Raw genomic sequence first — 15,052 nt, 5'->3', positions numbered from 1 at the left:
CTCTCTCTCTCTCCCCTTCTTTCTCTTTCCCTCCCTCCCTTCCTTCCTTTCTGTTTTTTTCAAAACAGGGTTTCTCTATGTAACAGTCCTGGCTGTTCTGGAACTCACTCTGTAGACCAGGTTGGCCTCGAACTGAGAGATCTGCCTTCCTCTGCTGGGATTAAAGGCGTGCGCCACCAGCGCCTGGGCCCTTCCAATTATTTTTTTCTGTTCTCATTTCCTTTTGTCCTCTCCTGCTAATCACATTCATGGAGATAGAATTTACTTTCCCTTTTGGAATTCTTTCAAGTTAGAAAAATCTATTTATAATTATTCATTTTGTGGAAGCGTTTTTGTATGCATGCATGTACCACAGTGCATATGTGTGGAGGTCAGAGGGCAATTTGTGGGAGCTGGTTCTCTCCTTCCACCTTGGGGTCCCTGGGATTGAACTCAGGTTGTCAGGCTAGGTAACAAGCTTCTTCCCTTACTGAGTCATCTTGTTGGCACTGTTTTGACAAATCTCCAGTTACCATAAGCAGGATACAGAATGTTTCCATCACCCCTTCCCATAGGTGATTCTTTAAAATTGTGAGAATAAAAATAGCCCTTAACTGCCAGGCGGTGGTGGCACACGCCTTTAATCCCAGCACCTGGAAGCAGAGGCAGGTGGATCTCTGTGAGTTTGAGGCCAGCCTGGTCCACAGAGTGAGTTCCAGCATAGTTGGAGCTACACAGAGAAACTCTGTTTCAAAAAACCAAAACGAAAGAGAAAGAGAGAGAGAAAAGAAAAACTAGTCCTTAACTTCCATCCTCCTGCTTCAGATAACTAAAGCTGGATGACTACAGTTGGGAATTTTGTGCACGCATGTCTAATGACAAGAACTAACCACAAAATACCGCCGCAACCACAGCTTTGCACAAAGGCCACCACAACCTTACACAGAAACACTCCTGCAAGGCCGTCCACCCAGCAACTGTGTGTTTAGTCTTGGACTCGGGCCACCCTTGTTATCGATCCTTGTAGCCAAGGATTATTGTTTCAAAATACCTTATGTAATCCATTTCACTTTTAAATACTTCCTCTTGCTTCCAGCCTCTCCGAATGGCTCCTACATCCCTCCCGCAGGTTTACCTTAGTTCCCCAAGTCCTCTTCGTCTTTAGAGGCTCTCTGTCTGTTGTTGAGGCTCTGATACTCAGCGCTAGTCCCTGGCATCCCAGGCCATTTCCTATGCATCTTTTCCAGGGTGTCTCCTAAGTGGGCTCAGAGCTACGGCTTGTGGTGTCTTCACTCAACATGATCTAGGCTGTTGGTATAGATAGCTGTTTCTCTCTCTTTTTATTTATTTACTTACTTACTTATTCATTTATTCATTTATTTATTTTGTTTCTCTCTTCTTGCTGAGGAGTGTTGAGTCATTTGTGTGTCCAGGAGTTGACTCACTTGCTCACCCGCCATTGTTTTGGAAGCTGGGGAGATCATGAATAAGACTGCGGTAAACTTTTGTCTGCGGGTCCTTGTGGGAGCAGTTTTCCTTTCTCTAGTGAATACCACAGGAAGAACTGCAGGGCCGCCTGGTGAATGTCTTTAGCTTTGTAAGAACATGCTCATGTCTTTTCCAGTGAGTGCTTGTTTTGTGTTGTCTCGCTTTCTGTCTCTTGGTTCTGGGCCTCCCAGATCTATAGCAGCCAGAGGCATGGGCTTGTTGCTCTTCACTACTGGTTAGTGTCCTGCTACCCTCCCTCGCCCACACACGTGCTTGCTTTGTATCCAGGGACTCACAAACGCACCACTGAGCTGTAATCCCCAGTTCTCTGAGCAACCCTGGCTTTCATGCGCAGTCCTACGTCTGCAGGTCTCATTCTCCCCCTCCCTGTCTCTCGTCTGTTCTACATTCTCACACTTAACGTTTGTTTTGTCTTCCATCTCTGCGATTATCCTCTGATTTTTTTAAACTGTTTCTCATTCCTTGTTTTTCATTCTCCCACATGGCTTCCCCTGTCTCTCTGCTTCTATGGCCTCTCTCTGAGCCTCCCCCAGGCCCCTCCAAGCACAGTGTCGGAAGGGTACCCCCATAGTTAGGCTCTCTGTGCTGCCTTATGCCGCCACATCTCAGGCTGGGTAAGTTGGAAGAAATCTGGGTCCTCCGTCCAGCTCACCATGGACCCACTTAGCCCCTAGATAAACCCTTCGCTTTTGTTAGCCTCGCTTTTCGCATTTGTGAAAGGGCAGTGCACACCGGAGCACACAGGCTTGCTGTGACTTTGTGCTTACTGAGGCTTTCACAGGGCTTTTTGGTCGGGACAGCTGTTTGAGACAGGGTGCTGTATGTCGCCCAGATGGTCTTGATTCATGATGTCACAGAGTTAATATGCCTTCCCAGTGCGAAATCACGATGGAAACCTTCTAATAATAGTGCATGGCTTGTTCCGGCTAATGTACAGAGGGGAACCAGCCTTGAGCAGAGATCCCTTTCTGCTTCTCTAGTTTCATGACCACGAGTTACACTTTGAACAATTAAACATCTTTTACAGAGACAGAAATCCTAAGGTTTGGTTGTTTGGACAAATGGGGAGAGTGCCAATGTTCAGTTCTTGCCAGAGCTAGCACGAGACAGAGCACAGCTGTATTTCCTCGGCAGCTGTTAACCAGGATCCTCCTGTCTGGCCAGCAGAAGGATGCTCTTTCTGATAGAGGCATGGGGTTTGATTGGTGGCGTCGTCTCTACACTTCCTGGCAGTGGCATGCTCCTTTGTCTAAATTTTGCCTTGGTGTAACTTAGTATTTTTGAGGCAAGGTTATTGGTAAATCCCTTAGGAAAAACAAAGATAGCAACATCAGTTTATTTCTTTCACTTCTTCCTTCAGAGTTCTACCTGCTCCAGCCTGATGGGTGCTTGGATTAGAGGTGGGTGCCACTGTGCCCATCATAAATGTCATTCGTAGCACTTTAGAAACCATCTCGGTCCTCAGAGCAGTACCGTAGAGGCGAGTAGTATTTCCAGAGCTTACTTTGTGAGGACTTACATCCTAAGAGTGCAACTTAGATGCCTGAAGCTTGGAGACGGTGGCACCAAGACACAGAATCTGGAAGGAAGGCAGCGGTAGGACGGGAGCCCTAAGCTCCGAGAGTTGTGAGAGTTGCCTTTGCCTGTGCTGTTGTCTTGATCTCCTTCCCCTGTCTCAGAGTTAGGCAGCTGGCCTGATTCAAGGCGTGCACCACTGTGCCCTGCCCACATGGTTGACTCTTAATGTTGGCCAAAAGAAGCAAACATGCATACACACATATGTGTACCTATATATATCTGTATATGTGTGTATTTATATATATGAACACATAGATGCATATATGTGTATATACATACACATATGTATATATTCTACTGAGAGTAGAATTTCTACAGCCCACAAAAGTAACCTAATGTGCTAAAACCCAGAATGACTGTTCCTTTGGAGGTTCTATTAGTCAGTTGCCCTGAGATAATCAACTCATAGAGGGAAGGTTAGCTTTAGCTCATAGGTTTGGAGTTTCAGTCCACAGCACCATTGCTTCTGGGCCTGTCGTGGCAGTATCAAGGGGTGGATCGAAGTCAGGGCAGGCCAGGTAGCAAGAGAGAAGAATCTGTGGTCCCTCTAGATCCTTTAAGGGAATAGTCTTCTTGCTCTAAAATATGTCCCACGAGGCCTTTACCCTCAACATTGTCAAGCCAGGGACACCTGGGCCTTTGTGAGGACATTCTAGAGCAATGGTCCTCATCCTTTCTAATGCTGCGACCCTTTAATACAGTTCCTCATGTTATGGTGACCTCCAACCATAAATTATTTTCATTGATACTCCATTGGTGTAATTTTGCTACTGTTATGAATATCTGTGTTTTCCGATAGTCTTAGGTGACCTCTGTGGAAGGGCCTCCTATTCCCCTGCTCTACCACAAAGGGATCAGGACTCACAGGTCCACAGGTTGAGGACCCCTATTCTAGTGGGTAGACACTGTTAATGACTAGAAAGGAGTATGGGGGTACTCTCTGGGGAATTTCAACTTCTTGGCCCTGGACCTGAAGGCTTCTGAACTTCTGATCTCCCCCTGGCTGTGTTTCGGGACATCTGGAAGACAGGGCCTGATATTGTGCGACACACCCTCTTCAATCAGCGGGCTGATTTGCATGCTCTATTGTGGTCGAGAGGCTTCCCCATCCCTGTGCCGTAAGCACCCAGAGCGTGCACAGCACACACATCAGGGCAACTCTGGTACAGCCTTGTGCCTCTGGCCATGGCCTGCCCTGGTTGCCTGCCTTTCCTTCTGATTGGTGCCTTCTTGGCAGGTAAGACTCCTCCGGGAGGGAGGTGGGGGTTGGTACTCACTCAAGAAAGCCCACACAAAGAAGCAGATCAGTAGCGCCAGTGGGGTGGATCCTAGGCAAGGCAGAGAGGTGGAGTGGAGGCCAGGCAGGACACGTTCCTGTGTGGACCTTGATTACACTGACCCTTTGCTTCTCACAGGAGATGTTAACATGGACAGTCCCTTACGCCATGTGGTCAGAAGCTTGAAACTAAAGATGATGGTTATGCATCCTGGGAGGTTCCTGGGGACAATTAGCCCGTGGCCAGGGTTTGAGAGAGCTAGTAGACTGAGAGGTCCTCAGAGAAGAGGGGCCCAGAAGGTTCCAGTCCCATGATCGCATACAAGGCTCTTAGCTGAACATGGATTCTTGGAGACATGATGATAATGCTAATTTAGGGGCCACTTACTCCAAAGCCCCCATTCACAGAGGAGAACGGAGCTGTAGAGCGAGCACACTAAGCCTCAGGGAACCAGGCCTCCCTGCCCCATCCAGGGCCAGTCCTCTGGCGCTATGAAAATTTTGGGAGTGAGAGTCTTCTTGGGGTCTGACAAAATAGTCACAGTAAGGAAGGAAGGGGCCCAGGCTAGCCCTCAGTGGGTTTCTATCTTTCAGTCTTCCAGCCAACCCTGACCTATCCTGATGCAGTACTGGTCTTCCCAGGCCAAGTGGTTCAACTCAACTGCACAATCAATTCTCAGCATGCCACCATTGGGGACTTTGGCGTGTCTTGGTATCAGCAGCGCCCGGGCAGTGCTCCCCATCTGCTCTACTACTACTCAGAAGAGGAGCACTATCGGCCTGATGACATTCCCGACAGGTTCTCCGCTACTGGGGACGTGGCCCACAATGTCTATGTGCTGACCATCAGCCCCGTGCAGCCGGAGGACGACGCAGACTACTTTTGTTCCATTGCCTATAAATAACTTTGATCCCTAGGGCTGGGGTATGAGATGAATGGCTTCTGTTTGTCCCCCTACTTCTGCCCCTGACCTTGGACCTCTCTTTTTCCTCTAAGTCTTGCTTTCTTTCTCTTGCAATATGAGTTAATAACATTCAACATGATGACCATGTGATCCTGGGATAAAAAGTAACAGATCAGAGGACGTGGGAGTTGGGATTCTGGTGACTGCTGTCAAGAGGAAACACCTGAGACCCCGAGGGAACCTGGCCCAGCCCTGTCCCTATCCCCAGGGGCTTAGCCTGATGCCTGACCTCCCCATGACCTCATGAACTGAAGGTAGAGAAAAAGGAACTAACCTTTACTGCCCCCCACCCTCCCAGCTCCACATGGCTGATTGTGGTTCAACGCTCATTGTTCTTGGGTGGCTGGTCCCCAAGGAGTTGATGCTGATGGCTTGGAGGAGGGGCAGCCCCTGCCTCTTCCCCTGAAGTCTTTGGACAAATCTCTTCTGAGCCTTGATGGTCAGGGTCCGGTGTTCTCTGAAGGGCCCTGAGGACCAGGAATGGGGACATTGAAAGCAGGTAACAGATTATGCGGTTTCTGTCCTCCTCAGAGACAGTGTGTTCTACTGCTTTCCCTGGAGAAGATTTCCCACAGATGGGTAACCACACCTGAGCAGTTATGCATCAAGGGGTGGCACAATTAACGGTAGGGCCAACAGTGCTCTCAGAAGCTGAACTAAGTGAGATCGGAACCTTCAGAAAGATTCTGAGCCGTAGTAGCACATGGCTTTCATCCCAACACTCGGTGGATTTCTGTGATTTTAGGACCTGCCTGGTTTACATAGGAAGTTCCAGACAGCCAAGGACAGATACATAGTGAGACCTTCTCTGGAACCAAAACAAAATTCCTGGGCTGGGGGTTCTAGATCAGTGATAGAATATTTGCCTAGTATAAAAAGTGGCGCTAGGCTCAGCCCCCAGGATAGCAAAAGCAAACACACATAACCCCCCCCACACACACACACACATACTCAGCTTCCCTGGTGTCTCTAAGAAGTGTTCCCCTCCCACCCCGAAAAAAAAAAGCGTGCGGTTATGGCACACACCTTAAATCCCAGCACTAGAGAGGCAGAGGCCAGCCTGGTCTACAGAATGAGTTCCAAGACAGCCAGGACTACACAGAGAAGCCCTGTCTCAAAAACCAACCAACCAAACAAACAGGAAGTGCCTCATTTCTGGAGGTGAGCACCTAGATGCAGCATTTGGGGGATCCAGAGCTTACAGTCTTGACTATCTTTGGGCCCTTCAACCTTTAATCCCCCTTCATCTCTAAGTAGCCTTATGTGGGCTGCACCCGCGGGGGTGGGAGTGGGGGTGGGGACGCCGCGACAGGCAAGTCCAGGATTACCCTTGAAAGAGGGCGCAGCTGTTATTTAAGGTTCTACATTTGCCTTTCCCAATCTCAGTATTTTCCTGTGCACTCCGTCCAATGCGGGTTCTTCTCAACTCTCCCCACCGCCAGAACGCGAGGACACCCCACCAACCAGCAGCCTGGCTCAGCAGCAGGGGCACAGGTGATGAGAGCTCCGTGAAGCCTAGAGCGGCGCTGGAAGTGCTCACCGGCGCGGGAGGGGTGGGTGGACGGGGGAGGAGGGGGCGCTTGGGGGGAGGGGAAACAGGTGAGGACGAGGGTGGGAGTAGAGGCGGAGGGGCGGGTGGAGGCTCCAGGCCCTGGGGCAGCTTCACCCCAATCCAGCACCCTTCGCCCCTCCCAGTCCACCGAACCCACCTTCGCTCCACTGGCCCAGGATGTGGGAGCCCCAGTTGACTTAAAGTCTATGGGGAGCTGCGTCGCCGTCTAGTTGGCAGAGCTGTGTCCACTCCATCCAGGAAACCCTGACCACGCCGAGCCTTTGTCCTGTACCCAGGACCTGGTGGGCTATGGATTCCCGAGAGAGTTGGGAAGTTTTGGGATACCAGATCTTTGGACTTTTCAGTCTGGCAACACTTAACACATTGTTGGGGACGGATGAAGCACCTCTGGATCATCTCAATTCTCCTTACTCATATCCAAATTCCCTCATTAAGTGTGGGACTGCCGGCCTCACTTTCCCAATCAGCGTAGGCTCATTCTCATCACCGGGGCACTGGTATGTTTAACAACCAACTCAGAGCATTGGTGGGGCATGGGGAGCCCTAAACACTCGGGAGACTGAGACAGGAAGATTGCCACTGGTTCTCAAAAGGCAATTTTGGCAGGGTGTAGTGGTGCTGTCCCACTAATAAGTAGGCAGAGGCAGGAAAGTCTTTGTGAGTTCGAGAAATCCTGGTCTAAATAGCAAATTTCATACTAACCAAAGCTACATTGTGAGACCCTATCTCAAAATCCAAATAAACAATTTGATTAAAAATAAAAAGCAAGCGTGGGCTTTTTGTGCTTATTTATGAGTAGACAGCGCCACCTGGTGGGGAAGCCAAGCAAATTCGGACTGTGTCCTAGAACAAGGGAAGAGAAACAGAAACCCCACATCTCAGAGGGTGTTTCTCGCTTTAAATGTGCCCATCCTTTCTAGAGAAGACTCAATGCTTTGAGAAAGCCCACGGGTTTCCCTCTATGTTATCAGGGAGTGATTTGGCTCCTGGGTTAGAGTAAGACTCTATCTCAATAGAGCAATATTGCCCTTGGCGGTTTCCAGGCTGAGAATTTCCGTAAGAGAGCCTGGATTTGAAGCAGTGGCTGCAGCATTTCTCAGTGGACATACCCCGAGACATCTGTTCCATTTGTTTGTAGCCTACTTCTGGGGTCTTCGAAGTTGATCCCATACGTCAGGGCCTTTCTTTGGTAGGCAGGCTCCCTCTGAGTTCACACAGAACCTTGGCTTTATATCTCAACCTACCCTAAGATAGCTGGGGTCCCTGAAAGAGCTTCAGAGGTGGCTCTAGTAAAACTTGCTGGGACAACTACATGCTCAAGAATTGCATAAGCTGTGTAGGTTGCTTGGGCTGCATGCACAGGCTGCACGCATAGACTGTTCAAGTTGCGTAGGCTGCTCAGGTTGCAGAGGCTGCTCAGGTTGCAGAGGCTGCATTAACCTGCGTAGGCTGCACAGGTTGCTCAGGCTGCACAGCCTGCAGAACAAAGAACGAAGCTAGAAGTTTGGTTCTCTATCTTTTAAGATACAAAAGGGGAGGAAGCCATCATGCCAGCCAGCCAGCTTTGCACTCCCCTCGTGACATCAGAGAGAGGAAAGGTTCTGATTTCAGGGGCAGCCTCACACAGATGAATGCAGACTGTCCTCTCAAGGCCACACGGTTGTACTTTTTGTAGGATTTTCACAACCTCACAGAAGATGATAAGGCAGTGGGCAGTGTGAGCCATAATGAGCCACACCAGTGTTTTAGATAAAACTACTTTAGGGACGACAAAGGAAGCAGGGTACCGTGGACTGAACACCCAGCTCATTTAAATTGACCACTGAGTCCACGATCACAACCTTCTGCCGACCACACAGACAATTGCTCTCTCAGACACTGGGTCACAAATCCAGGCACTCTAACCCAGGGACTATTAGACAGTTAAACTGTAGGATATCTGCAAATGGATCAACCTTAACAATTAGACCTAGAGATTGCTTTGGGTAAGATGGTCGTTTTCACAATATTAATCCTACCAATCCACAAGCAAGTGAGGCACTGCCACCTTCTTCAGTTCCTTTCTTCAATACTTTAACATTTGGTGGTGGGGGGGGGGTGAGATAGGGCTTCTCTGTGTAGCCCTGGCTGTCCTGGAACTTGCTGTGTAGCACAGGCTGGCCTCAAACTCACAGAGATCAGCCTGCCTCTATCTCTTGAGTGCTGGGATTAAAGGCTCTTAACATTTTCATTGTTCAGTCTTTTTTTCATTTTCTTGGCTAGATTATTTCAAAAGATTTTGATCTTATTGCGATGATTTCTCTCTTGGGATGTTTGTTATTGATATTATTGGAAAGTACTGATTTTTGTGTTAATTTTGTACTTTGCTGAACGTGGGATTTCCAGTGGGATCCTATGTACACTTAAAATCACATCATCTGCAGATAGGATACTTCGACTCTTTCTATTTCTGATTTGTATTCCCTTTTCTCTTTCTTTGTCTCTTTAGTTCTAGCTAAGACTTCAAGCACTATCTTGAACAGGGAATGGACACTCTTGTCTTGTTCCTGATTTTAGTGGAAATGCTTTAAATTTTCCCCTCCATTTAACATGATTTTTGCCTATGGGCTTGTCATATATTATCCTTATGATATTGAGATATATTTCACATACCCCCAAATTCTCCACAACTTCAATCGCAATGTGATGTTGGGCTTTGTCAAAGGCATTTTTTTCATTGCTGAGGTATCATGTGTTTTCTGTCCTTGAGCCTGTTTATACAATAGATTACATTTATTCTGTTACACGTATTGAGCCGTCTCCAAATCTCTGGCATGAAACCAACTTGGTCATAGTAGATGACCTTTTTATGTGATCTTCAATTCATTTTTCAAGATTCTACTGAGAACTGTTATGTCGATGTTCATCAGAGCGATTATCGAATTCTTTTTTGGTTGGATCTTGGTTTTGGTATAAAGGTAATACAGATTTGTAAAAAGAATTTTAAAGATATTGTTTCTTTTTCCTTTTCTTTTTATATTTGATTTTATTGAGACTACATCTGTTTATGATCCCTAGTGCTATTCACTAATTTTAAAAAGAGATTGGAGGTTTTTATTTTTGTAGGCCTATGATTGAGGCAAAGATTCTTTTTTTTAGGTTTATTTATTTATTATGTACACAGTGCATGTATGTATGTCTGCATACCAGAAGAGGACACCAGATCTCATTATAGAGAGGTTCTGAGGCACCAGGCGGGTGCTGGGGGAATTGAACCCAGGTAGGACCTCTGGATGAGCAGTCAGTGCTCTTAATCACTGAGCCATCTCTCCAGCCCAAGGAGAAGACTTTAAATTTTGCTTCTGCTTTTTTATTTTATTTTTTTGTCAACTTGATGCACACCAGAGTTATCTTGGAATCTCCACCTGTCTATGTAGCCAAGATGACCTTGCATTTCTGATCCTTCTGCCTCCACCTCTAGAGTGCTGGATTATACACATGTGTGTCAACAGACCATGTTTATGAGGTACCAGGAATGGAAGCCAGAGCTTTGCATGTGCTAAGCAAGCTTTCTATCAATTGAGCCACAACACAGGCCCACTTTCATATTGCTGGTTTGGGCAGTGCTGAACTAATTGGGACAATGGAATTCTGCCCAGGATTCTGATTGCCTTTGCTTTGGAGCCTGTGTTGGCACTTGCTCTGTAGACCAGGCTGGCCTCGAACTCACAGCGTGCCTCTGCCTCCCAAGTGCTGGGATTAAAGGTGTATGCAACCACCATCCAGTCTTTTGATTGGCTTTTAAAAGCCTCTCCTTATCTTGACATAGATTTAGACTGTTTGATTATGAGAACCAAGGGGATTAATATATGTAAAATACATTGAAAGGGGTCTGGCACCCAACAACAGCTATGTGTTAGACATTCTTATAGTCATTTTAAATATATATGTGTNGTTTTTCGAGATAGGGTTTCTCTGTGGCTTTGGAGCCTGTCCTGGCACTAGCTCTGTAGACCAGGCTGGTCTCGAACTCACAGAGATCCGCCTGCCTCTGCCTCCCGAGTGCTGGGATTAAAGGCGTGCGCCACCATCGCCCGGCTCATTTTAAATGTATTGATAAAGATTTACTAAAGTAAGTTTTTCTCCGTTTTTATTAGTTCTTTGAGTTTCATACAATCTGTTTTGCTCCTATTCACTCCCTTCCCCGACTCCTCCCAGATCTCCCCTCCTTTCCTACCCATTCACTCTGTGTCCTTCCCCCCTTCACCCATCAAGGCTAAAATAACATTTAGCAAAGGAATGTACCAAGAAAAATAAAGTTGGCCATGTTCGTTTGGGATCGAGTTTGTGGAAGAGTCCGTGTTTAGTGTGCAACAGGTTCTGGGTTCCATCCCAATACCTACCTGCACACATAAAGAAAGAAGAAAGGACTTTTTTCTTTAAAAAAGAATTTAGAGTTGATCTACAAAGGCTGGAGAGATAGCTCAGTGTTAAGAGCGTTGGCTGGTCTTCAGAGGACCTAGGTTCAATTCCCAGAACTCATGGGGTGGTTCACAATCATCTGTAATTCCAGTTGTAGTGGGTCTGACACCATCTCCTGTCTTCTGAGGACACTGGGCATGCCTGTGGTACACAAGACGTGAATGTAGGCAAAATACCCATACAGAGGAAATGAATCATTTTAAAAAGTTGATTTGCACAAAATGGAAGAGATTCTGTGATCAACGCCTCCACCCAGAGCTGTGATGGCAAAAGTAAGCTTAATAATTGTCTCGGCACACAGGGTAAAGAAGAGCCAAAAAAAAAGAAAAAGAAAAGAAAACCTCTGAAATTAAGGTAAATACCATTTTGATACAACATTTTAATTAAAATTAATGAAAAAATCCACTATCATGAAAATATAAACATGTTTTTTAATATTTATTTATTTATTTATTTATTTATTACATATACAATATTCTGTCTGCGTGTATGCCTGCAGGCCAGAAGAGGGCACCAGATCTCATTACAGATGGTTGTGAGCCACCATGTGGTTGCTGGGAATTGAACTCAGGACCTTTGGAAGAGCAGGCAATGCTCTTAACCACTGAGCCATCTCTCCAGCCCTAAACATGGTTTATTAAGATAGGAGGGATGTTACTGTTATGAGTCATAGATGAATTAAAACATAGGGGAAGATGTGCCTAGGATATGCAAATATTAGCCCATTTTGCATAGTGTATTTAAGCATCTGTCGATTTTGGTTTCCATCAGAGTGATGATTTCTCTGCCCCAGAATCCAATACAGCTTCTAAAGACACCATTAATGACTCTGCTTCAGTTGTCCTGTGTTCGACCCGCCTGCGCCCGAATTTAGCTGAGGATGACCGCTCGTGGCTGATGGAGAGACAGACTGGGGACTGACTTGGCACCCAAAAAGGCCCCCCCTTCTCTCTTCTCTCTCTTCTTCCGTGCGTGCGTGCCTGCGTGTAACCGAGAATAAAGGAAAGGGAAGAAGTCGCTGGTGCTGGGGTAGAACCAAGCCGCAGAACCTACTGGGAACCAAGAAGACAGTAACGTGGCTCTTCCCAGGATGCCTTGCGAACTACAGGTGGAGCTGGACCCAGAACCGTTGCAGTGTTCTGGCTGCAAGTGTTTACCTGGCTCAGAAAAGCTGCCATGGACCCCCTGGAGAACAATCATAGCGTCACCAGGAATCAGGACATCGTGGGCTTAAGTATCCACAGCACCTCGGACACCCTGGTGGTGACTTCGTACCTCTTATTGGTTCTGTTCTTCGGGCTGTGGGTATGGCGGGACCTCTGGGCTGGTGTGGCACTTCCCCCGCAGAGACCTGGCCTCCACCTAGCCTCCTGGCACTTCAGAGAGGATGGCCTTGCCCACCCTTTGTCTAACCCTTCCTCACCCTGACAACCAAGCACCAGCTACTTAGGCAACAAAACCGTTCTGGACCATTATCCCTTTCTATTCCTATACCCATCCCCCACCCTAAAATAATAGTTAAATAACTCAAATGTCCTGCTCCTGCCACCTAGAACCCGAAACCTTAATGGTATTTTGAAAGTCCTCGTGAGACTCACAATGATGACAGCAGCTAGCACCGACATGCTGCTGTAGCTCTGAACTCTCCAGGAGTTCCCTATCTGCAGATCTAGCCAGTCGTGTTGAAAGTATTTAAGATTGTCTTTCATTTGTACTGGATAGCTAAGATTATTTACGGTAATTAAGTGTTACAACGCCTAACTTATAACCTAGAGGCAATGTAAAGCACACAAAAGGATGTACTGGAAGTTACATCCAAATATTTATAAAGACATTTATAAAAGAAATTTGAGCTGAAAGAGTCTAGGAACAAATTCTCCATGCATGCAAAGGCCAGATCTACGGTGACTTGAACTGAGATTCCTAAAGGTTGAGTAAGAAGCAGAAGATAGTGGCACTCAGATGCAAACCTAGAGCTGTCTGGCATGTGGTGGACTTGAGCATCCTCGGAGTCTTGTGTTCACAGGAGCTCCTGGAACTACTTCCTCACCAATGCCAAGGGGTGGGAGCACAGGGTCTATTCCAAACAGGAAGGGGAATCCCGGACGCACATCATGGCACTCAAACAGTATCCATCTTCATTGGCTTCAGCCGTGAACTGTCTGTTTCCAGAGGCAGGGATTCTCAGTCTTTGAGCTTCAATTCTGGGGTCCTTCCTCCAGTGCTATGATTAAGAACCCTCTCTGCACCCCCAAATCACTCTTGACCTTACCTGGGGGCCATGTCTGGCCAAGATTTGAGAACCAGTAAACCTGTTGCTCCAGGAGCTCTGGGAGATTTAACACATGGATGGATGTCCGGCATGTTTTGATCCCCTTCCTTCTTTATAGTTATTTGTCCTAGACAGGATCTCACTGAGTAGTTGTGGCTGGCCTGAAACTCACTATGTAGACCAAGTTGGCCTCAAACTTAGAGATCCACCTGCCTCTGCTCCTGAGTGTTAGGATTAAAGGCCTGCGCCACAACACCAGACTTTTGTTTGTTTTAAATTAAAAACAATCCTATACTGTTGTTAATTGCCAAATGCTTTAACCTTTAGTATAACAAGCAAAATGTATAGAGCGACTTGAATAACTTAGTTTTCTTCCCTCGTCCGACTCATCTTTCTGAGGTAACCGGACCTGGTATCTTTTCTCCATTTTCTCAGCGCTTGGGCAAACATACAGATGCATAATGTATACTCTGTGTGTTCCTCTTATAAGATGGGATCAAACTGCACGTTAGTCTGCGGTATGTTCTCTTTTCCCACTAATGTATTTGGAGAGTCTCACACACCAGCTGCGGGATAGTAAGACCAACATCTTCTATCGAGCTCTTCTCTGTGAATGGTACTCCACTGGAGTGTTTCTGTTTCAGGCTCTTCTGTCACACAGGCGTGGTACAATAAAAGATTTCTTCCTGGCTGGCCAGAATCTAGCATGGTGGTTGGTGAGTAAGCTTGTATGTGGCTGTCTGTTTGGGGCTTTCTGTGTTGGCTTGGCTTTTGTTTTGTTTTGTTTTGATTTGTTTGTTTGTTTCAGGACAGGGTTTCTCTGTGTAGCCCTTTCTGTCCTGAAACTCACTCTTTAGATCAAGCTGGCCTCAAATTCAGAGATCCGCCTGCCTCTGCCTCCTGAGTGCTGGGATTAAAGGCGTGCGCCACCACTGCCTGGCTGTGTTTGCTTTTTTATTATTTTAACTTATATGTCTTAAATCCAAAATAGTTTGAAGTTGCTAGATCAGGACCACCACCCTCTTCCTCTTCCTCTTCTTCTTCTTCTTCTTCTCCTTCCTCCCCCCCTCGTCTTTTTCTTCTTCTTGTAGCCCAGGCTGACCTTGAACTCCTGATCTTTCTGCTTTATTCTCCTGAGTGCTGGGGTAACAATTGGTGTGATAAACCAATTTCATTTAGTAGGTGATTTATTTAATGGCTAAGTATTTTCACATCTGTCACATCAAGGTGCAGAATGGAAGTCGGCTGCCCCTTAGAAAATCTAATTGTATGTGCATAAGTGTGTGCAGGTGTCTAAGTGCCTGTGCATGAATGTAGGCCAGAGAAGGACCTCGAGTGTCCTGCTCCATTACTCTCTCATGGTGTTTGGTCGCAGTAATAGAAACCCCAACTAAGACACTATGTGAGTGTTCTATGGCTGGGCCCCTCTCTCAGTCCAT

The 15,052-nt window shown here is 46.8% G+C and overlaps 2 protein-coding genes across 2 annotated transcripts in view; both read left to right on the top strand.

Moving 5' to 3' along the window:
- The first annotated feature begins 4,105 nt into the window (after positions 1 to 4,105).
- Positions 4,106 to 6,213, top strand: Vpreb3 (V-set pre-B cell surrogate light chain 3). Its single transcript, XM_050143565.1, has 2 exons — positions 4,106 to 4,303; positions 4,937 to 6,213. Exons 1-2 carry the CDS (start codon positions 4,252 to 4,254, stop codon positions 5,245 to 5,247), a joined length of 363 nt encoding a protein of 120 aa, XP_049999522.1. The 5' UTR covers positions 4,106 to 4,251; the 3' UTR covers positions 5,248 to 6,213.
- Positions 6,214 to 12,517: 6,304 nt separating this feature from the next.
- LOC126502194 (sodium/glucose cotransporter 1-like) overlaps positions 12,518 to 15,052 on the top strand; it is a 35,540-nt gene continuing 33,005 nt past the window's right edge. Inside the window, exon 1 of the mRNA XM_050143045.1 lies at positions 12,518 to 12,646. Within this exon, the coding sequence (XP_049999002.1) occupies positions 12,518 to 12,646 (129 nt within the window). The remainder of the gene's footprint in view (positions 12,647 to 15,052) is intronic.

The sequence above is a fragment of the Alexandromys fortis genome, unplaced genomic scaffold, assembly GCF_014885135.2.
Source record: "Alexandromys fortis isolate MF-2015 unplaced genomic scaffold, M_Fortis_MF-2015_v1.1 scaffold_9, whole genome shotgun sequence".
Lineage (NCBI taxonomy): Eukaryota > Metazoa > Chordata > Mammalia > Rodentia > Cricetidae > Alexandromys > Alexandromys fortis.
The sequence above is the reverse complement of the archived record's forward strand: the minus strand, read 5'-3'. Positions and strand labels throughout refer to the sequence as shown.